This window comes from Acartia tonsa, chromosome 7, assembly GCF_053477335.1.
Source record: "Acartia tonsa isolate MP-2025a chromosome 7, ASM5347733v1, whole genome shotgun sequence".
NCBI lineage: Eukaryota > Metazoa > Arthropoda > Copepoda > Calanoida > Acartiidae > Acartia > Acartia tonsa.
In genome coordinates, this window is record NC_137266.1 from 51,157,585 (window position 1) to 51,180,779 (window position 23,195).

The 23,195-nt window shown below is 32.1% G+C and overlaps 1 protein-coding gene and 1 non-coding gene across 2 annotated transcripts; both read right to left on the reverse strand.

Annotated features, from left to right (window-relative positions):
* Positions 1–733: 733 nt before the first annotated feature.
* On the reverse strand, positions 734–805 carry TRNAT-UGU (transfer RNA threonine (anticodon UGU)). The gene has a single exon. It is a non-coding gene; the product is annotated as a tRNA-Thr (tRNA).
* A 9,282-nt stretch (positions 806–10,087) lies between these two features.
* Positions 10,088–22,425, reverse strand: LOC145324607 (uncharacterized). Its single transcript, XM_080167189.1, has 8 exons — positions 22,170–22,425; positions 21,764–21,972; positions 21,497–21,613; positions 20,386–20,642; positions 19,996–20,177; positions 19,650–19,700; positions 10,829–11,044; positions 10,088–10,110 (listed from the first exon to the last, which is right to left on the reverse strand). Exons 1-8 carry the CDS (start codon positions 22,366–22,368, stop codon positions 10,088–10,090), a joined length of 1,254 nt encoding a protein of 417 aa, XP_080023315.1. The 5' UTR covers positions 22,369–22,425.
* Between the last annotated feature and the right edge of the window lie 770 nt (positions 22,426–23,195).

Sequence of the window (23,195 nt, forward strand, 5' to 3'; positions counted from 1 at the left end):
CAGTTCATTTATATATCCCATAAGAGGGGAGAGATGGATTAAAGGGGGTGTATGGGGGTTATTGTTATTTTAGCCAGCTGAGATTATTTCTTTATCAGAGTACATGAAAATATGGACAACATCAAAGTAATAATATATCGATTCATGTATTGCTTATAAATTCAGAAATTGTATAACATAATGATAAAGATAAAGAAACATTTTTTTTATAATAATTGCAGTTTCGAAAATAAAATCAATTTTAGTAAGCATCTTTGTAAAATCAACAAAATCGGATGATATATGATAATCATTTAACTATTTCAATCTATCGAGTACATAAAGATTATGTAGATTTTTTTGCATATTATACAGGACAATTTATTGCATTTTACAGACCTTTTTTAACCAACTTTAAAAAGTAAAATACATCGCTGTTTAAATTTTTTTTGTTAGAAAACATATTAGGATAATTTGTGTTCAAAATAAACACACACACACACCCTCCCCCCTCCTCAAATCTTAATTTAATTATTTTCATTAATTTAAAAATACTATGAAAAATGAAATATGTATAAATCTTTTTTTTGCATAACTTTTTTAGTGTCTCTCATCAACCACAAAGTATTAAATACATTTAAAATTGAAGAAATATCTAAGTAGGAGAAGCTTAATTATATAGAACAAGTATTGCGTACCTAAACGGAAAATAATAGAGAAGCTACTATATAACTTGAGTATCACAAAAATTGATTGCCCCCTGTGAGGTTTGAACTCACGGTCCCTAGTTTACAAGACGAGTGCTCTACCATTGAGCTAAATAGGCCACTTGTACAAGAAAAAAAATTTAAGATAATGCAAATTCATAGTGAATATTAAGTAAATTCTGAAAAATTTGTATCTTTTAAAAACAATAAAATTAGGCAAACGTCAGTAGGGCAGTTACCCTATAAATAGTATTCAATAATATTCATAAGTATCAACGTTCAAAAACGTATTGCTCCTGGTGAAATTCGAACTTATAACCCCGGCATAACAGTGTAGAAGAACCGTGCGCTAACTGATTGCACCACTGGAGCTCTTACATTACAGGTTCAAACTTTTTGTAGTTGTTCGAGATGGTAGTTTCTATGTTGTAATTTTAAAAAAAACTTAAGATAAAATTTTTATAAAAGAATATAAAAAAATTTAAAAGTATAACATTTAAAAAAATTATTTTTGGGCGATGGAAATGTCTGACCCCCACCCCAAAATTAGCTCAAAACCATCCAATGTCAATATATATATAACTAGCGGCTACGCCCCTAGAGGCCTTTAGGGGGCACTTGAGGAAGAGAGAGAGTCAAATTTAATAACCCAATTTCTTATTTTAAATTTTTAAAGAAAAGTAAAAAAAAAATTTTTTTTGGGGGGGGAAATTTTTTTTTTAGGGGGGGGGGGCCTCCCCCCTCATTTTTAATTTTAGTTTAAAAAATTTAAAAATTTTTTTCTTTTTTTGAGGGGGGGGATTTTTAATTTTTTTGGGGGGTTGGGGGTGTCCCACCCCCAAAAAAATAGTTATAAACCTTCCCAGGACCTATGAGAAGCTACCCTGTTAAGGAGAACCCGATCGGTTCAGCGGTTAGAGAGATCCTTCGGTACAGACACACAGATACACAGACACATAGACATCCTGTTACTTTAGTAAAAGGATTCCTGAGAAGGACAACATTGTCAGTTCAGTGGTTGCTGAGATCTTAAGCTTCAGACAGACAAAATTAAATGAAAATTAAGCCCCGCGGCTGAATTGACGGCTGAGGCTTGTACTAATTTAGCACCTGCGGCTGCGGCTGGGGCTTACAATATCTCAGCCGCGCGGCTGTGTCAAAGCTGCGGCTGAATTAAAAAAATTAAGCTGCGGCTGAGGCTGCGGCTTACAAATATCAAGCCGCGCGGCTGCGGCTGCGGCATAATCATAACTTTGCAGCTGCGGCTGAGGCTTTCTTGAAGCCGCGCGGCTGAGTGCGGCTGCGGCTTCAAATTATTAACAGCCGCGCGGCTGAGTGTGGCTGAGGCTTCCCCATCTATAAGCCGCGCGGCTGATTGCGGCTGAGGCTTAGAGGGGCGTTGGCTGAATGAGGCTTAGTGCGGCTGAGGCTTAATGTGGCTGAATTGGAGTTTTGTGGCTGAGGCTTACAGTGGCTGAGGCTTACAGTGGCTGAATGCGGCTGAGGCTTACAGTGGCTTATGTTTTCTTTAAGCCGCGCGGCTGCGACTAAGGCTGAGGCTTATTGGGTGGCTGAGGAAGCCGCGCGGCTGATTTTGAGGCTTCTTGTAAGCCGCGCGGCTGATGGTGGCTGAGGCTGAGGCTGCGGCTGCGGCTTCCGAACCCTGATTCTTACTTTTTAACCAATTTTTGTTGTTGTTGATATGAGCGGTAATTTAGTTTCTCGTCATTGGGGATGTTTATAAATTTATTGTCCATTGTCTTATCCCTTAAGATCCGTATTAAAGCCAAACTAAAGTAAATTTTTTTTACGAAGAGACTTGAACAAAACGTAGATATGGATCGTAGAGACTTGAAAGCAACATATATGTAAAAGTTACGTATTATTTAACCCCCCCCCCCCCCCCCAACATTTAAAGTGCTACTAGAGGCCTTTAGGGACGTACCCGCTAATTTTCTTTAAAGGAACAAAAGTATTTCTTAATTAAACCTACTTGCCATTGACAGAAATAAAGAAAAAAATTCTGTCAATGGTAAGTGGGTTAAATTAAGTAATACTTTTGTTCCTTTAAAAACACACTGAAATTCATATTTTTTTTGCTCAAATAATCCTTACATTAGAGATTATTGAAATGTTATAGATAATAAATGAAATATATTTTAAATCATTAATTCTTCTTAAATGAGAAGCTTAATTAGCTTAGATTCGTCCGTCCGTACATATTATTTAGAGCTCTTATCGTTAATTTAATGTCGATTTCAAACTTAGGATGGCGATTCCTGTAATAGTTAGGTACAATTTTAGGTGCTTGCTTACATGTGAAGACCGGAGCACCGAAAACCCCCCCCCCCCCCCCGCTTAGTTTTGACAAAAATCAAAAATAAGGGGGGGGTAGTTTTTTAATGTCTGGAAAACGGCAAGGAGGAAAAAAGCACCGCAAGGCAAAGAATTAACCCCCCCCTTAATTTTGAAGAAAATCAAAAATAAGGGGGGGGTAGTTTTTGCGCAAAATTAAAACCTTTTACTGGCCAAAGTCAATAAATAAGGAAATTATGCCCCAAAACATGAATATCCCTGTAATAAGGTTTCCCCTCTGGTATACTGGATTTACTTGATTTACCTCACTCAACTTTCTGGCGTGTTGTACAGTGAAAAAACTACCCCCCCCTTATTTTTGATTTTCTTCAAAATTAAGGGGGGGGGGTAATTCTTTGCCTTGCGGTGCTTTTTGCCTCCTTGCCGTTTTCCAGACATTAAAAAACTACCCCCCCCTTATTTTTGATTTTTGTCAAAACTAAGCGGGGGGGGGGGTTTTCGGTGCTCCAGTCTACCACATGTAAGCAAGTACCCAATTTTAAAAGAGAAGCAACTCTATAATTGTTACCAGAAAGTCTGTTTAGGACATGTTGATTTTTTATATAACATAATTATTCTATTCATCTGAATTGTGGAATAAAGATTCCTAGAACAACAAGGTACAATATTTTAAGCAACACAACCCAATGATGATATACAAAGTTACCCTTTCTGAGGATTATTGATGGTTGAAAAGTTTGGACACCTCTAGTTTGGTAGTAACTAAGGAAAATTTTAAAAGTATCTATGCCGACGAATAAACCTTGGTGTTAAAACTTTGGGTACCACATAATTTTCAGTTTAATGATAATTGTTAAGAAAAGAAGAAATTATAGGTCGTCTTGTTAGAATTTACTCTGAAAATATGTTTTTTAATAAAAAATTTTAAAATGTTTGATTATTATTCTATTAAAAGTTGAAAATTAAACATGTAAAGAAAAAATATTTTAAAGAAATTTTATTGTAATTATAAGATAAAATGAATATGTTATTATACATTATTTTTATGGTTAATTAAAAAAGTTTTCATATTAAAGTATAATTAAAAGATATTTTATAATAACTAAAAACGACCATTAAGAAAACTTTATATTCAAATAAATACATTTTAATAACTTACTATAACATTGAAACAATTTAGATATATCATCAAATTCACGAAACATTTATTATAAATAGTTAAAAATTTAGCCGCTAGGTGATGTTTTATTACGTTTCAAAATACAACATTCTAACAATTCATACATATAAATTTGTTTTAATTTTGTATATTGGTAAAAATAATTTAAAAATGTACATTTATTCGTTTTGAAAGCAATTATACAAAAAAAACTTAAATCGGCAATCTTTATCTAGCTTTTTGTTGTAAATGGTGTTTAAAGAAACCTTATTACGTTACCGCTACTTATGGATGTTATTATCCTTGAACTTTTTATAAATATAATTTAGTAACGCAGCTTACTCTATATAAAAGTTCGATTTTGTTGAGGCCAGTCACTGACGGCTAATTACAACGTACTAGCGGCTGCACTGCGTGCAATCACCATCTATTGGAGAACAAGGGGGGGCATTGGGCTGTTAAAAACACTGGTCCTCAAAGTTTTTGAATCATGTTTTCTTATTCGTTGGCTTAACCTTTGGGAAATTTAGAATGATTTTTGTGTTGTAGATTTCTTCCCCCAAAAAATATAATGTGAAGGAATATCGTACTTAACCCACCCTAATTCTGTAGATATTGCCTTTATCATGTTGTGATACCTTCCCCCAAAAAAGAATAAAGGGAAGGAACCTATTATCATCGCATTTAACAGATCCTAATTCTGTAGAGATTGACTTTATAAAACTACTGTGTTATTTGGCAACTTATCTACAGTTGTAACTGAGTAACGTCCTATTACGTTAGACTTCCATTGAAAACGTTTACAGAATTTTCACAGCAAATTTTTAATGATAGAAAAAAGGTACGCATACCGTTAGAACCACTAAGAAATCTATTTTTAAGAAATATAAAGACGATTCCTGTGCTACGTGTTAAAATGTTCCAACTGACTTAAAACTTGACTTTTAAATTTTGGGACATTTTACCACCTAGCTCCTACAATATTAGTAGCACAAGAACCGTTCTTATATTTCCAAAAAATATAGTTCATAGCAGTTCTAACATTTTTCTTGATCCTTCATTAATCCTCTGGCGACTCTTAAACCTAACAGGGTCAGAGCTGTCTACTATCAGAATACCTGTCCTTGCCCCACTCATCTTAATTCAGTCTGCCAAGCACATCTTATATGTGATACACTATTTCTTTGAGGCTTTATTGATGACTGGGCTCAGGGAATACCACAGGATGTCTGACTTAAATTAAAGGGGCAATAACAAGGTAAGGGACCATTCATCCTCTGGCGACCCTTGTACCTAACAGTGTTAATAAAACTGTCCATGCCCCTCCCTTACTTATTCATTCTGCTAATCACATCTTAATTGTGATCCATTATTATTTTATGAAGACGTAAATTATGACTGAACAAAGGGAATGTCACAGTATGTAAAAATCTTTGGATCATATGAAGGAAATGAAGTCATTCCTAAAAAGGACAGAAATTCCCTTCCTTGGGTATAGAAAGGCTATTTCCTTTCCTTTTTCTTACAAATTCTCAGTAAGGAAGGTGATTTCTGTCCACTATCTTACAAATTCTCACTAAAGGAAGGTGACCTCTGTCCACCATCTTACAAATTCTTCCTAGTTCTTAGAAATTCTTCCTTTTCCTCACTATTACAACTATGTTTAATCAATCTACCTTATTTTACCAAATTCTTCCTTATTCTCAGAAATTCTACCTTAATTACACAAATTCTCCCTTATTCTCAGATAACTTACCTTATTCTAAGAAATTCTTCCTTATTCCAAGAAAACCTACCTTATTCCCCCAAATTCTTCCTTGTTCTAAGAAAATCTACCTTATTCCCTCAAATTCTTCCTTGTTCTAAGAAATTCTACCTTATTCTAAGAAAATCAACCTTTTTCTAAGAAATTCTTCCTTATTCTAAGAAAATCTACCTTATTCTCCCATATTCTTCCTTATTCTAAGAAATTCTTCCTTGTTCTAAGAAAATCTACCTTCTTCTAAGAAATTCTTCCTTATTCTAAGAAAATCAACCTTATTCTCCCTAATTATTCTTTATTCCCCCAAATTCTACCTTATTCTAAGAAATTCTTACTTGTTCTAAGAAAATCTACCTAATTCTAAGAAATTCTTCCTTATTCTAAGAAAATCTACCTAATTCTCTTAAATTCTTCCTTATTCTAAGAAAATCTACCTAATTCTCCCAAATTCTTCCTTATTCTAAGAAAATCTACCTTATTCTAAGAAATTCTTCCTTATTCTAAGAAATTCTACCTTATTCTAAGAAAATCTACCTTATTCTAAGAAATTCTTCCTTATTCTAAGAAAATCTACCTAATTCTCCCAAATTCTTCCTTATTCTAAGAAAATCTACCTTATTCTAAGAAATTCTTCCTTATTCTAAGAAAATCTACCTTATTCTAAGAAATTCTTCCTTATTCTAAGAAAATCTACCTAATTCTCCCAAATTCTTCCTTATTCTAAGAAAATCTACCTTATTCTAAGAAATTCTTCCTTATTCAAAAAAATTCTACCTTATTCTAAGAAAATCTACCTTATTCTAAGAAATTCTTCCTTATTCTAAGAAAATCTACCTAATTCTCCCAAATTCTTCCTTATTCTAAGAAAATCTACCTTATTCTAAGAAATTCTTCCTTATTCTAAGAAATTCTACCTTATTCTAAGAAAATCTACCTTATTCTAAGAAATTCTTCCTTATTCTAAGAAAATCTACCTTATTCCCCCAAATTCTTCCTTATTCTAAGAAATTCTTCCTTATTCTAACAAATTCTTCCTTATTCTAAGAAAATCTACCTAATTCTCCGAAATTCTTGCAATATATAGGGGTCCCAAAGTCAAAAACAAAGTTTCAGCGCTATCCGACCACCTGTTCTTGAGATACGGTGACCTGGTGTCCTTGGTACCTACAGTAAGATTTGGGAAATGGTTCGAATCCTTAGTAAATTTGGTTAAAGTCCAAAAATATTTTGACACTTAAAATTATTTTCAAATATTTGATCAAAATTATTTGTCCACCTGGGTATTTTTTCTTCAAAAAAGTGCCAAAATATTTTATTAAGGATTCGAACCATTTCCCAAATCTCAAAGTCAGTGCCAAGGACACCAGGTCACTGTATCTCAAGAACGGGTGATCGGATTGCGCTGAAACTTTTGAGTTTGGGACCTCTATATATTGAAAGAATTTGGGAGAATTAGGTAGATTTTCTTAGAATAAGGAAGAATTTCTTAGAATAAGGTAGATTTTCTAAGAATAAGGAAGAATTTCTTAGAATAAGGTAGATTTTCTTAGAATAAGGTAAAATTTCTTAGAATAAGGAAGAATTTCTTAGAATAAGGAAGAATTTCTTAGATTAAGGAAGAATTACTTATAATAAGGTAGATTTTCTTAGAATAAGAAAGAATTTCTTAGAATAAGGTAGATTTTCTTAGAATAAGGTAGAATTTCTTAGAATAAGGAAGAATTTCTTAGAATAAGGTAGATTTTCTTAGAATAAGGAAGAATTTCTTAGAATAAGGTAGATTTTCTTAGAATAAGGTAGAATATCTTAGAATAAGGAAGAATTTCTTAGAATAAGCAAGAATTTCTTAGAATAAGGTAGATTTTCTTAGAATAAGGAAGAATTTCTTAAAATAAGGTAGATTATCTTAGAATAAGCAAGAATTTGGGAGAATTAGGTAGATTTTCCTAGAATAAGGAAGAATTTCTTAGAATAAGGTAGATTTTCTTAGAATAAGGTAGAATTTCTTAGAATAAGGAAGAATTTCTTAGAATAAGGAAGAATTTCTTAGAATAAGGTAGATTTTCTTAAAATAAGGAAGAATTTGGGAGAATCAGGTAGATTTTCTTAGAATAAGGAAGAATTTCTTAGAATAAGGTAGATTTTCTTAGAATAAGGTAGAATTTCTTAGAATAAGGAAGAATTTCTTAGAATAAGGTAGATTTTCTTAGAATAAGGAAGAATTTCTTAGAATAAGGTAGATTTTCTTAGAATAAGGAAGAATTTGGGAGAATTAGCTAGATTTTCTTAGAATAAGGAAGAATTTCTTAGAATAAGGTAGATTTTCTTAGAATAAGGTAGAATTTCTTAGAATAAGGAAGAATTTTTTAGAATAAGGTAGATTTTCTTAGAATAAGGAAGAATTTGTTAGAATAAGGAAGAATTTCTTAGAATAAGGAAGAATTTCTTAGAATAAGGTAGATTTTCTTAGAATAAGAAAGAATTTCTTAGAATAAGGTAGATTTTCTTAGAATAAGGTAGAATTTCTTAGAATAAGGAAGAATTTCTTAGAATAAGGTAGATTTTCTTAGAATAAGGAAGAATTTCTTAGAATAAGGAAGAATTTCCTAGAATAAGGAAGAATTTCCTAGAATAAGGAAGAATTTGGGAAACCAAGGAAGAATTTGGGGGAGTAAGGTAGATTTTCTTAGGTTTAGGAAGAATTTCTTAGAATAAGGTAGGTTATCTGAGAATAAGTGAGAATGTGTAAGGAAAAGGTAGACTTTGTTATGAAAAGGTAGAATTTGGAGGAACTAGGTTAATTTTCTTAGGATTAGGAAGATTAAGTGAGATTTAGGAAGGTGATTTTTATTCTCTTTTTCAGATATGTGAGAAAAAGGAGAGTGATTTTTGTCCATATTTCAATTATCTGAGAAAAAGGAAGATGATTTCTGTCCTTTTTGCAATGAAATTTCTGTCCTTTTAAGGAATGACTTCATTTCCTTCATATGATCCAAATCTTTTCTTATAACCAATGTATTTTTGATATGATATTCTTTAATATATGTGTACATAAATAATTTTTATCCATTTTTTTTGAATATTGTGAATGACTTTTAAAATAATATTGATAAACTTTAAATGTAATCTTTGTATGTAAATGATAAAGACAAATAAAGAATCAAATAATAATAATACCTAACATTTTTCTACTATTAACACAAGCGGCGCAATTTAAAATTTAAAAATCTACTTATCTCTTTTTGCAAAATCTTTTCTCTATTTTTTATTTATATACTTCCAAGTCAAGTTTTACATCAGTTGGGACATTTTAACACGTAGCTCCCTAACTATACGTAGCAGAGGAATTGTTCTTATATTTCCAATAGACTTCTTGGCGGTTCTAACGGTAATCATAACATTTTTCTACTAATAACACAAGCAGTGCAATGCATCTATCTATCTATCACACAATATCACAAATTACAAAATGGACACTGCTATTTTGTACCAACCTTTTAAATCTTAACCAATTAGGTACCCAAAGTTTTATGCAAATAAAAATAAAAATTATAAGATTAAAACCAGTCTTGTTAGCGCCGAGTATTTTAATACTATTTGATAAATAACTATTCTAAAACTATATCTGCAAACTTGCAAAAAGTTTAATTTTAAAGACAAAATAAGTTATAGAGTATGTAGCTATAATTGTATGTTACAGAAAAATATAAATCAGAGCATTTCTTTATATAATATATTAAAATTACATGAAAAGCAATTACAATATCATATGATCGAATAAAAATCATTAGAAATTAAAATAATCATTATAAAATTACAAATTAAAATAAATACACTATCAGGGGAATGAGGTCTCCAAATTAATTTGCAATTTTGAAAATAGAAATTAAACATAAAAAGAATATGATATATGAGTATTTAAAATGAAAATAAAAAAATAATTAAAAATCAGTTTTTTTAGAAGGGGGAGGGGGGGATTTGGGTGGTTAGGTTTTGATTAAAGAATGGACTACTTCTAAATATACATTTAATACTAAACTTTTAGAAAATAATATAAAACAAAATTAATTTTGTTTCATATTATCCTAAATCTGATCTTAAATGGAAAAGGTATTTTTGTAAAAGTATCTATTATTTGATAATTATCAATTCATTTGAAAGCATTCATTTGAAAGCATTCATTTGTTCTAAAGATAAAATAGGTATTATTCCAGTATGGCTTTAAAATATTAATTAATTATCTTAATATCTGCTGGATTAGAACCTTTTCCCGGCCAAACTTAAAAATCATGAATATTATAAAATTATTATTATTATAAAATTATTGCCATTTTTGTTAGTCCTAAGGGGCCAAACTTATAAAACTGGTTTTGATTTTATAATTTATTAGTTTAATATCCGCGGAAAACTGTCTATAATACAATGCGATAAATAACTATTTCTCAAATTAGATATTTTGAAGAAAAAAATATTTAAGTGCCAACAAGCAGCCTCTAGCCGCTAATAACCAATATAGAATTATTTTGGCAAAGTTTAATTAAAACCAGAAGAGTTATTCTAACATTCCTAAGATAATTACTATAGCTACCTTTTATGGACGGTCAATATAGAAAAGCTTAGGTCAGTGAGGCTTTAGATATTGAATCAATAAATCAAATAATAATCAATTTACAAATCATTTTTTGTTCCACTCAAGTTTGTCAGGATTAAATTTATATGTAGTGAGGTATCTCCATGCTTTATCCTGACCATGTACCCAAATCTGTTCATCATACTCAATATCCCCACTAGCAGCATATTTGAATAAATTATATATCCTATCCTCCTCCCCATCATCTCGACTTTTTTTGGAAAATTTACGTTGCCCGAAGCAACTACTTCCACTATTAAATATAGATCTGAAACCTCCATCCTGTACTTTGTTCTCTTCATATCTATAAATATTCTCTTGCTTTGTATCAGTATTGTATAATCTTGTGAACCCTGGTACTTGCTGTGTTTGATATATCTTGTAATTCTTCTTCTGGTTGTGTGACCCACCATATTGCAAATTATTCCAGCATTCATCTTTAACAAAGTTCTCATCAGTTCTTGGTATGTCAGCAAAATCAGGGACATAACCTAGATTAATTTTGTTTATTAGATTTTCTATTTGTTTTTATATTCATCAGTCAGTCACATAGAGAAAAAAATAATATCCTTTTTCCTTATGGTCAGTCAGTCACTACAGTAAGTATAATGTCTTATATTTATATTGATAAGTGCAGGGATAAGGGATGGGAAACGTAAGAAAATATTATTCCAGGCCTATTTTCCAACTAGGCCTAAAAAAAACAGTTTCGGGATGCTGCAGTAGTTAGAATTGACAACTATCAACTAGAATAATGAAATAGCTAAATAAGTCCAAAGAAGATAATAGAATAAATTCAGGTAGAACTTTTTTTACCCAATATATAAATAGCGTTTGTTAAAATTTTGTTTTAATTCTTTTTTCTCCCAAATTTTACTTTAGTAATTTGGATTTTTGAAAAGCTATCATTGGGTTTGTCGCAGACAGATTTTAGGATGTGTTATTTTTAATTTCATTAATGAGTAGTAAACATTTAATTTGAAAATATCATTGCTAATTAAAATCGAAAATGAATAAATTAATAAATAAGCAATGGGTAACATTCTATCAAGTTCTATGCATACTATAATGTAATTATAGATTTCTACTGTTTACAAATTAGCTAATAGTACAAAAATTAAGGTTAATGTGTTTTATCAATTCCATATAAAATTTTTAAAATTTGAAATACAACACTTTATTTATAACCTGCCAATTGAATATTCTTAGCTACGCACTTCCTAACGAATAATCCCTCTATTTTTGTTTTTTATATATGGTATTCTTTAATGTAAAACTCTGAGCAGATTTTATAATTAAGCTAATGTCATCAAACACCATTTCTATTTTTTTTTTAGAAGCAGACAGCTCAGTATTTTTTCTAGAATTATCTGTTTCCAAAATTGCCGCGGTTGATTATATGGTTGTGGGGAATCTGGTAGGTCCACGCATTACCTGCATGATCAAATATCTCATGATTTTTAGTTCTTAATTTCTGACGACTTTTTATACAGTTTTGTACTGTGGGAGGCGTAGTGAAACAAGTAAGTTGGGGGGGAAAGTACCAATTAAACGGTGTGCGGTCATTTCCGCATATTATCACATCAGCATATTGTTTCATCAATACACAAAAGCAAATTATATTAGAAGGGGTATACAGTAGTGGATCTAAAGGGATACTACAATGGCCGATAAATTAATATACATCCCCGGCCCTATGATGATACTTAGAATAACCCCTTCTGTAGATTAAAATTTGTGGTTGAAAAGTGTGAACACTCAACCTAATAACTTTGGGGACTATTGTCATTGCCCACTCTTTCTCTGCTGTACAAAGTTTATACTGTGTTAACAAGGACAAAAGGGATGAAAAGTAGAAAATATTTTTTTCATGAAATAAAAGAAATATATTTTTTTCATTAAATAAAACATATATATTTTGTATCTTGTATATCAAAATTGTAGATCCTAAATAAATTTTGTTGAGTAATTTACCACATCGTATTATAGACATCTTTTCGTGGATAATTAGTAAAAACAAGGTTCCGAATGCCTGAGCTAACAAAACTGGTGCTAATCTTATGATATTTACTTTAATTCTCATGTAAAATTTCTGTAATATTAATAGTAATAGAGTAGCCCCGCTACTCTAAATTATTTTGTTTTATACCAACTAAGAACTAACGGCAAATTTTCAGATATTTAAATAAATTTTTTTTTAAAAGAATTAATTAATGATTATTAAAATCTCAAAAGCTTTTTTTCTAAGTTTGTTTCAAAAATTAATTTAAATACTATGAAGAAAAAAAATACTTTATCGATGTACTTAATAGCTTAATGTACTTTTCTTCAATTTATACATGGAAACGTTTTATGGGGGCGTTGTTCAAAAAAGTGGTTTAAACACCACCAATAATTAAAATTTAAACAAAAATAAAAATCTGTATATTAATGTATTTTATATACATAGATATATTTAAATCTTTTATTACAAGCGACTTTAGATAAAGTATCAATTAATTCACATGCGTCGCATGTGTTTGAATGTATTCGCATCAATGTAAATTATGTTTGCAGGGATAAATGGAGTTGAAATATGGATCTTGAAATTGTTGACGAATTTTATCTATAATTTAGATGTCTGTCAGCTTGTCATTGTAACTTTTTTTCTGCTTTTGTAAAAAATATTGGAAAACGAATCAGTTTTTTACTGTCAGTGAGTAAATACATATTAGTTTTTTTAAAAGCAATGCTTTTCTATAATTATGGTCTGTCCGTCTGTATGTGAGTTTATTTTATTCTGGGACAGTTAGCTATTCCGGTTAATTTAAACAGGTTAGAATTGTCCTATCAATTTCAAACTTTACATGTTGATTCCTATAAAAATTAGGTATAATTTAGAAAGTGTAACAACTTTATATTGACTTATGTTTAAAATTCTGCTTATTAAGTTCTGACACTCTACAAGTGTTAATGTTCGTTTGTCCTACCATCTAAGAGCTTTGCTTATATGGATGTTGGCTTCCATGTTTGGTTGTTGTTAAAATGAGAAGTTATGTTATAAGATATGTGCCAGAGGGCAATTCTAGGTGAATTTTGTTAAGGGGGGCAGCAGTTCTGACACTTTTGCGTAAACAGGGAGCATAGGCTTTGTCTTTGGAGTGAGAGGATAGATTATTCAATAAAAAAAGTTTAGTTTTGGGGTGTATTTTCCTTATATCTATTTTTTTGATAGGAGGTTCAGGTGCTGCAGGCTGGAAGGTCACTTCTAGTCAGGTATCAATGAAAAAAAAATTTGTTTGAAATCTGGCTCCAGGTTTAGGTACTGCAGGCCTCCAGGTGGATCCTGGACAGGTAAAACAAAAAATTTTCAGTTTTAAAGTTAGAGAATAACTTATTTAACAAAAGTTGCTACTTTATGGATAGTACTAGCGGCTACGCCCCTAGAGGCCTCTAATGGCACTTTAAATGTTTTTTTTATATTTAAGATATGTCTATGTTGCTTATGACATTTATATTTGCGTTTAACTCTCTTTCTAAAATTAAGAAACGTAAAAAAAATTTCGATTTTTTGTGATTTCTCTTGGGAGGGTGGTGGTACCCTCCCCCAAAATAGTTAAAAACCTTCCCGGGACCTATGAAAATATACCCTTTTAAGAAGAACCCGATCAGTTCAGTGGTTAGCGAGATCCTTAGGTACAGACAAACACCCTGTTACTTTAGTATAAGGATTAACCAATTTGAAGATAAATTTGAAATCGGGCTCCCGGTTCAGGTACTGCAGGCCTCCATGTGAATTCTGGACAGGTAAAAACTGAAAAAATTTACTTTTGAAGTTAGAGCATAACTTATTTAACAAAAGTTGCTACTTTATGGATATTATTAACTCAAAATAAAAATTAAAAATTTTTACTTTTGAAGAGCATAACTTATTTAACAAAAGTTGCTACTTTATGGATATTATTAACTCAAAATAAAAACTAAAAATTTTTACTTTTGAAGTTAGAGCATAACTTATTTAACAAAATTTGCTACTTTATGGATAGTATTAACCAATTTGAAGATAAATTTGAAATCGGGCTCTAGGTTCAGGTACTGCTGGCCTCCATGTGAATTCTGGACAGGTAAAAACTGAAAAAATTTACTTTTGAAGTTAGAGCATAACTTATTTAACAAAAGTTGCTACTTTATGGATATTATTAACTCATTAGAAGAAGAATTTTAAATCGGGCTCCAGGTTCTTGCGGGCCACCAGGTGGATTCTGAACAGGTAAAAACTAAAAATAATACCTTTGAAGTTTAAACAAAACTTATTTAACAAAAGTTACTACTTTATGTATAGTATTAAATAATTTAAAGAAAAATTTGTAATTGATTTCAAATTATTCTTCAAATGAGTTAATACCTATTATCCATAAAGTAACTTTTGTTTAAGAAGTTATGCTCTAACTTTAAAAGTAAAAACAAGTAAATACTGTCCATAAAGTAGCAACTTTTGTTAAGTTTGTTTTGTTCTAACTTCAAAAGTAAAAATTTTAAGTTTTTACCTGTCCAGGATCCACCTGGAGGCCTGCAGTACCTGAACCTGAAGCCCGATTTCAAATTTTTCTTCACATGAGTTAATACTATCCATAAAGTAGCAACTTTAGTTAAAAAACTTATGCTCTAACTTTAAAACTCAAATTTTTCAGTTTTTACCTGTCCAGAATTTACCTGGAGGCCTGCACTACCTGAACCTGGAGCCTGATTTCAAATTTTTCATCAAATTAGTTCATACCATCCATAAAGTAGCAACTATTGTTTAATGAGTTTTGTTCTAACTTCAAAATTAAAAATTTTTAGTTTTTACCTGTCCAGAATTCACCTGGAGGCCTGCAGGACCTGAACCTGGAGGCTGTTTTTTTATTTTTTCTTCATATATGCTCATAAAATCCCAAAAGATGAATATTTGGTTTAATAAGTTGATCTCTAACTCTTCAAACAATTTTTTTTTTCATTTACACCTGTCCAGAAGTGACCTTCCAGCCTGCAGCACCTGAACCTGGAGACCTATCAAAAAAATTTAAATATAAGGAAAATACACCCCAAAACTAAACTTTTTTTTAATAACCCATCCTCTCACTCCTAAGATAAAGCCTATGCTCCCTGTTTACGCAAAAGTGTCAGAACTGCTGCCCCCCTAATTAGTAAGTAGCGAAGCTACTCTATAATTTGAAATGTCTGTCCGTCTATCTGAGAAAGAATAGGGTAAACGATTTTCTCGGCTCCTGTTTAAGATAGAAGGATGAAATTTCTTGTCAACAATCTTTTTAATATGGAGTATAATCAAGTATAAAACATGGATGCCAGTCGGACTCCTTTTTAGCAGGTTTTAGGCTATTTTTAAATTTTTCTATTTTTTCTCCATATCTTTGGTGTTTATGGTCCGATTTTCAAAATTTTTTCATTTACAGATATCAAAATTAAATTTCCCGTCAATTAAAGATAACAACCATGACGGTCCGACTGCCTTTTTGTAGGTTTTAGGCTATTTTCATATTTTTCAATTTTTCTCCATATCTTTGGTGTTTATTGTCCGATTTTCAAAACTTTTTCAGTTCTAGATATCAAAATTAAATATTCTGTCGTTTTAAGAAAACAAACATAGCAGTAAGACTGCCTTTTAGCAGGTTTTTGGCTATTTTTATATGTTTTATATGTTTCCCCATTTCTTTGGTGTACAATTTTCAAACTTTTTTTTGAATATCAGAATCAAAATAATTTTTCCCAATGTTATGAGCATCTTTTATGTCGTCATTGTACAAAATAAAACAAGGTTTCGTGTTTATTTTCTCCGAAAAATCTATTCTTCATTTTAAAAATACACCTTAAATCTACTTGTACACATTCCCCTCTACGATTTTTTTGTGCTTCGCTACTTATGGATGTTGTCATCCTTGTTTTATTATCATTAAAAAATTTATTTGATGAAACCATATCCCTATTTCATAAAATAATTCAATAAACCCTTAACATTTGGGGGGGGGGGGAGAGACTTAAATGCCACCTCCCCCCTTCTGGTTTTTAGTAGCGAAGCTACTCTATAATTCGAAATGTCCGTCCGTTCGTCTGCCCGTCCGTCTGTTTGTCCGTCTGTCCGTTTGTCCGTCTGATCGTCTGTTCGTCTGTCCGTCCGTCTATCTGTCCGTCTGTCCATCCGTCTCTCCGCCCGTCTGTCCGCTTGTCTGTCCGCCCACCTGTCCGTCCGTCTGTTCTTCCGTCCGTCTTTCCGTCCGTCTCTCCGTCCGCTTGTCCGTCCGTCTGTCCGTCTGCCTGTCCGTCCGTCTGTCCGTCCTTCTGTCTGTCCATCTGTCCTTCCGTCCCTCTGTCTACTCTATAATTCGAAATGTCCGTCCGTCTGTCCGTCTGTCTGTCTGTCCGTCTGTCCTTCCGTCCCTCTGTCCGTCTACTCTATAATTTGAAATGTCCGTCTGTCTGCCCGTCCGTCTGTCCGTCTGTCTGTCCGTCCGTCTGTCCGTCCATCTGTCTGTCTGTGCGTCCGTCCGTCCGTCTGTCCGTCTGTCCGTCCGTCTGTCCGACTGCCCGTTCGTCCGTCTGTCCATCCGTCCGGAAGGGTACAGACCGTTTAGGGTTAAACATAGAGTAAATTCGCTACTAAAAACTTAAACTCTAAAGTCATCAGAGGTGTAACACGAATTTTATTTAGTTTCCTGCGAAGTTGTCTCCGATACCATCGCTAATTTTTAAAATCAAATTAACGTTTTTGCTGTACAAAATGAAATATTTTAATAATTTTTAGTGCATTTTAATATGGAATGTAAATATTCTAAATAGAAAAAATTAATTTCTATTAAGGCGTTGCAAAGTTTTAAGTTCGCCAAATTTGAGATATGCCTGAGAGCCGGACCTACCATTTAAACTACAACCGATTATATAGCTTGCCTACAGTTGCCCATTGGTTGATACAAAACAAACCGATCCTTATTGGTTGAGAGCGATAGCTACTTTGATGCTGCCTCCAATGACTAGTCAATATGCACTTTTTCTTACATTTTAAAACCTGTAATATGGGGTTTTATTCGCCCCCCATCCCCCTCCATGTAAATTTTACCTCTTGGTGGAATTTTATGGGGAGGGATAACTTTGACCCCCTACAAAGTTGAATTAACCCTTGTATCCAGATAATTTTTGGACATATTTATGCTGATTTTAAAAAGAATTTTAGGTATTGAATGCGGTGTCACTTTAATAATATCAGTCAGTTTTTAATTGTCTGTCTGATTTGTTGAGCTGCGTATCTATGGATGTTGGTATCCTTGTTAATCATATTATTTGTAAGTTTTCAAGAAACACTGAAGGCATAATTTATTTTTCTGGTTCTTTTGTAAATTTTCTTAGAGGTGTGGTAATTTATGTCCAGTTATGGTCCAGCTGTTTATGAGATCTTGCTGAACTTTGATCATAACAGATAAAGACAAAAATATGCTGATCTCCAGTTTTAATTTTTCTCTCTCAAAAAGCTGCGAAATTAAGCCACAAATCTCAGATGTTTTTGATAACAGGACGTTTTTTGTCAATTTGTATATATCTAAAGGGACGAAGCCAAAGAAGATAAAGTATAGAATAGAATCCAGGTAGAAGATTCTGCCTGGCTAGCCTGAAGTAAAATTGGAACTTTTGAAAGGCCAAAACGGCTATAAGGCTGTTAGTAAATAACATGATTTCAGTAATTATTCAGAAAAAATATTCAAAATAAATTCCTTTTGCAATAATTTACTAAAAGCCGTGTAGCCAAGCTTCCACCTTTCTCTTCCCTATTCACAACGGATTAAAAATGAATTTTATGTGCATATTAAGCCTTAAAAAATTTAATTATGTAAGAAAATTTACAAAAAATATTGGTCTCAGTATTTATATTATAAAACTAGGTTGCGCTCTTATGTATGTTTTTAAACAGCTGATTTATACATGATAGCAACTACATCCATACATTAACTTGTGGTAGTGGGGAGGGGGGAGTAAGGGGCTGTACCCATATAACTGACCCTTGAAAATTACAAATGTGGTCAATCGTACTTACCAAAATAAAAACAAAATTATGTTTTGACTTTTCATTTTTGTTAAAACCGACCAAGCAGCTCTTGCTGTCTTCACTTCAATAAGAGGTGTGTATCAGAGGCGATTGTCTCAATCAGATATTTATGATTAAGGGTTATTAAATACCTTCTAATTACAGAAAATTATTCTAAATTATTATAAAGTCAAGTGTATTACACTACAATAAATAATTTTATATCATGAAGATCAAAAAAACAGTATATGTTAGATTTTGATACAAATTAAATTTTTCTAATTTTGTCCAACTAGTCATTGTGATATGTACTTTAGCCTAATTGTCTTTACTGCGCAAGTCAAAGATTCCTTCTAATTTCCCAGAAATTTTTAGGGTTTTCACTTCTATTCCTCCTTATTCTATGGACGAAGCCCAATCTGTCCCACTGTGAGGAAGACGATTCCTATATCCATAATACAAAGTAGAATGATGTCTGTCTGTCTGTCCGTCCGTCCGTCTGTCCCTTAAGATCTCGGTAACCACAGCACCAGAAATAGATTTTTTTTCTTAAATTTAAACTTTTTTTAATTATCTCATGGGGCTTCGTCCCTAGAGGCTAGGGGCGAAGCCCCTATTGATGTCATATAAAGGGAAAATAAAAAGGGACGGGGAGGAAGAAAATCTCTTCAAAAGAGATGAGAGAAAAGGGAATCGTCTTCATGACAGTTGGACAGATTGGGCTTCTTCATCTAAAGGTGATTAGAAAATGAATTTCTATATATACAAACTAGCGGCTACGCCCCCTAGCCTCTAGGGTACTTAAGGTAAGAGGGGGAAAGTCATCCCATTTTAAATTTGAGTTTCAAAAGAGTAAAAAAATATTTTTGAGGGGGAGGGAGGGGGATGGAAGACACCCTCCCCAAAAATAGTTTAAAACCTTTCCAGGACCTATAGGAAGCTTCACTGTAAAGGAGAACCTTACCGGTTCAGCAGTTAGCAAGATCCTTTGGGACAGACAAAAAACGCTTGCTACTTTATAAAATAGGATGTCTAATGATACTTACATAGATGAGCTCTCCATTCAGGCTTGGCAGTCAAAGCAGCTTCAAAAAATCCTATAACATTTATTTCTATAAGTTAAAAATCTGTAAAGAAAGCCCAAAGCAAATGTAGCTTAAAATTGAAATTAAACCTTACTTTAAAGAGATAATTTCTTTTTATCTTATTGAGCTACAAATCAAAATAGTCTGAAACAGTAAATTGCAAAATAGAAGAAATTTTTTCAAGAGAAATAAAAAAAATCTGCCAGAATAAGTACTTCTTAGCACTTATTGATGTTCAAACCTTTACTTATTTTAAAATCCTTATTTATGATCTAAAAAGGGTGAATTGTTCTAAGTTAATTCCTACCTGAAAGTATTGAATTGCAAACATCAGTAAATTTCCTCACACACAACTCTGTGGCTTCTATTTCTTCAAGGGCCTCTTCAACAGGATTAAAGCCAGGTAGCTCCTCCAGGAGTTTCTTAGGGACATGTGCCATGTAGGTCAGCTTCAGGAGACAGTAGAGCGCTCTCACATAGATCAGGAACCTTAAAAATTGAACTTGATATTAAAGACTGATATAACTTTGAGTAATATCATTCTTTGGTATATAAAATATCCAACTTATTTTCCCAGTTTTTTTATTGTACTTATTCTATTCCAAAATACTGTTTTATTAATCTTAATTAAGTTTATTATTTATTATTAGTTTTATTCTAATCTGTATTCATGGAAATTTGTATTTACTAATCTTACCTGTGAGCATGATCCAGTGGTTCTAATGAGTTGTCACATTTCTTGCTGTAAACGTTTCTCAGGAATTCTTTAATCTGATATTCTTTGAAATCAGAATTTTTGTCATCGAAGTCTGATAGACCACGATGGAACTTGGAAGCCCATAAAGGTAACTTATCAGATTGTGATATTAATCCCTCTGCTTTGTCCAAGATCCACTTGAAGTTTGAAAATGGCCAAAGTTGTTGGAACAATCTCAGAGTTGTATTCAGAGCAGACTAGAAATAGAAAAATCATCAATAATACAAAGTAGTATGATGTCTATCTGTCTGAAGCTTAAGATCTTAGTAACCACTGAACCGATTAGGCTCTACTCTTCAGGGAATATACCTATTGCTTCTGGGATGGGTTTAAGGTATTTTCTTAGGGGAGGCACACCCCAACAACCGGAGTGGATACAAAACCGCGACAATAACAAAACTGCGACATTACAAAACCGCGACAAAAACAAAACCGCGACAATCAAACCGCGACAATAACAAAACCATGACATTACAAAACTGCGACATTACAAAACCGCGACATTACAAAAGACCAACATTCAAAAAGTCTTAATGGTAGAAGGTCATGGCCGCAGCACTCGGCCCCCTGGCCTGCCTAGCCGCGGCAGGCCAAGGGGACGAGCTTTGTGGCCATGACCTTCTAGCATTAAGACTTTTTATAGTTATATTTTTGTAACCATCGCTGTTTTGTTATTGTCGCGGTTTTGTAATGTCACGGTTTTGTAATTTTTGCGGTTTTGTAATGTCACGGTTTTGTTATTGTCGCAGTTTTGTAATTTCACGGTTTTGTTTGTCGCGGTTTTGTATCTACTCCCAACAATCCCCCCCCCCGTAAAAAAATATACCCCCTTCCAAAAAAAAAAAAAAAAAATTCCCCCCCTCCCAAAAAATTTGTTTTACTTTTACTTTTAAATCTAAGATATGAAAAATTAGGTTGATCAAACCTCTTGGGGTGAAGCCCCTAGAGGCTAGGGGCGAAGCAGCTAGTATAAGTTACAGTGTACAGCATTTCAAAACAAACACTTATTTGTTATTTTAAAATCACAGCAGAAATTAAAAATAATCCATACCTGTATTTTGTCTTGTTTTGCCTTGAGCCTGTCGAAGCTAGCAGCTGCCTCAGCAGTGAAGGAAACTCTATCCTCTTGCATAAACTCCAGGAAATCCTTAGATTTATTTTCTGATCCCTTAAAAGAATATGTAAATTTGAAATTTCAATACCAAATAACAAAGAATATCTTTCTAGTTGGGAGCTAATTGAGAATTTAAATTCCTTTGTAACTTTTAAATATCATATGTATAAATAAATAATAATTTTAAATACTGCATTTACTGACCTTAAGTCTATCTTTCAAAAAAACAACACCAAATTGCCTATAGCATTGGTTAAGGACAGATAAAGGGTTTGGTCCAGGAGTGGTGTCCAAAAAATTGAGCATAGGAATACTTCCTTCTATTCCCTCAGCTAAGGAGGAATACTGTGCACCAAACCATATTCTCATTCTTTTGTCTTTCTCATTCAGACCTGGAAATTCCCTTTCAAATACTGAAAATAAAAATCATTTTATTAATTTGTAAAGCATTCATGATAGCAATCCAAATAAACATTGTAAACAAAATAAGCTATAATTTTAACAATTTTATCTTAGCATAATTTATTTTAAAAATTCTTTTGAATATAATCTTATTGATCTTATAAAATAATGTAAAGTATAAAAAAAGATAAACTTTAATTGCATTTACCTCTTAGAAATGTTGAATCCTCAGGAAAAGAACTAGAGATGTAAAAATAAGGAAATGAAGCTGTAACAACTTCCTTCAAAATGTGAACATTTCTAATGAAATCTTCTAGTTCTTCAAAGATGAGATTTTCTAATTCTGTGATATCTTTGTTATAGTCCTCATGATTTTGATAGTAAGTGATCCTCATTTCTAAGTACATGATCCTTGTTGTTAGAATTAGAGAATGAAGTTCTCTAAACTCGTCAGTGCACTGATTATTATATTTTAGTTAAATAATGGTAAAAAGAAAATTAAGATGTCTTTTTTTACCTAAACTGTTTGGAACTTTCTCATATGTATTATTTATATGTCTAGCACCTGCCCGTAGTCCCAACTTCATCTAACTACTTAAATAAATACAAGCAATTTAACCCTTTTATTTACATGTTATTTAATGAAATCTTATTAAGTAGGCAATTCCTCATATACCTTAAATAATCATTTGCAAACAAGATCTTTTACTAAGTATATTTACGATTACTTTTATTTAATGAAATCTTCCAATTTTTAACATTTACAAAACAGCCTGCTTTATTGCATCAAGATCCATGACAGATCTATATAGGAAATAAATGTCTATATATGAGCTCAAGTCTTCCAAGAGATAAATGTTTAAAACTCATAGTGCTCCAATAATCCATAATAAACTCTCAGTGCCCAGAACGATAAGACCCAATATTTTACTTTATTAAGAATAAATTCATCTTTTTTTATTTCATGTTGCTATTTACATAATGTTGAAGTATTTAATTACTATTCTTAAAACAGAAAATTTAAATTCATAATATAGTAAATTTAAGAAAACTTAGTTTTAAAACAAATTGATTCTAGCGCCACTTTTAATGTGTTCAGATTTACAAACAAAAATTAGAAACATTTTAACCCTTTCATGACGGTTATATAAAAAAATATATATTGGAAAATAAATTCCTTAATTCAAATTTCATTTTTGAAAGAATGAAAAAAGCATTATTATAAATACGTATC

Excerpts from the sequence above, each read along its gene's own strand:
- LOC145324607 (XM_080167189.1), bottom strand. The coding sequence starts at position 22,368 with ATGTACTTAGAAATGAGGATCACTTACTATCAAAATCATGAGGACTAT. Across the intron at positions 21,614-21,763 it reads TTTTGAAAGATAGACTTAAG|GGATCAGAAAATAAATCTAA; the intron begins GTCAGTAAATGC and ends TATTCTTTTAAG. Across the intron at positions 19,701-19,995 it reads TTGCAATTCAATACTTTCAG|GATTTTTTGAAGCTGCTTTG; the intron begins GTAGGAATTAAC and ends TAAATGTTATAG.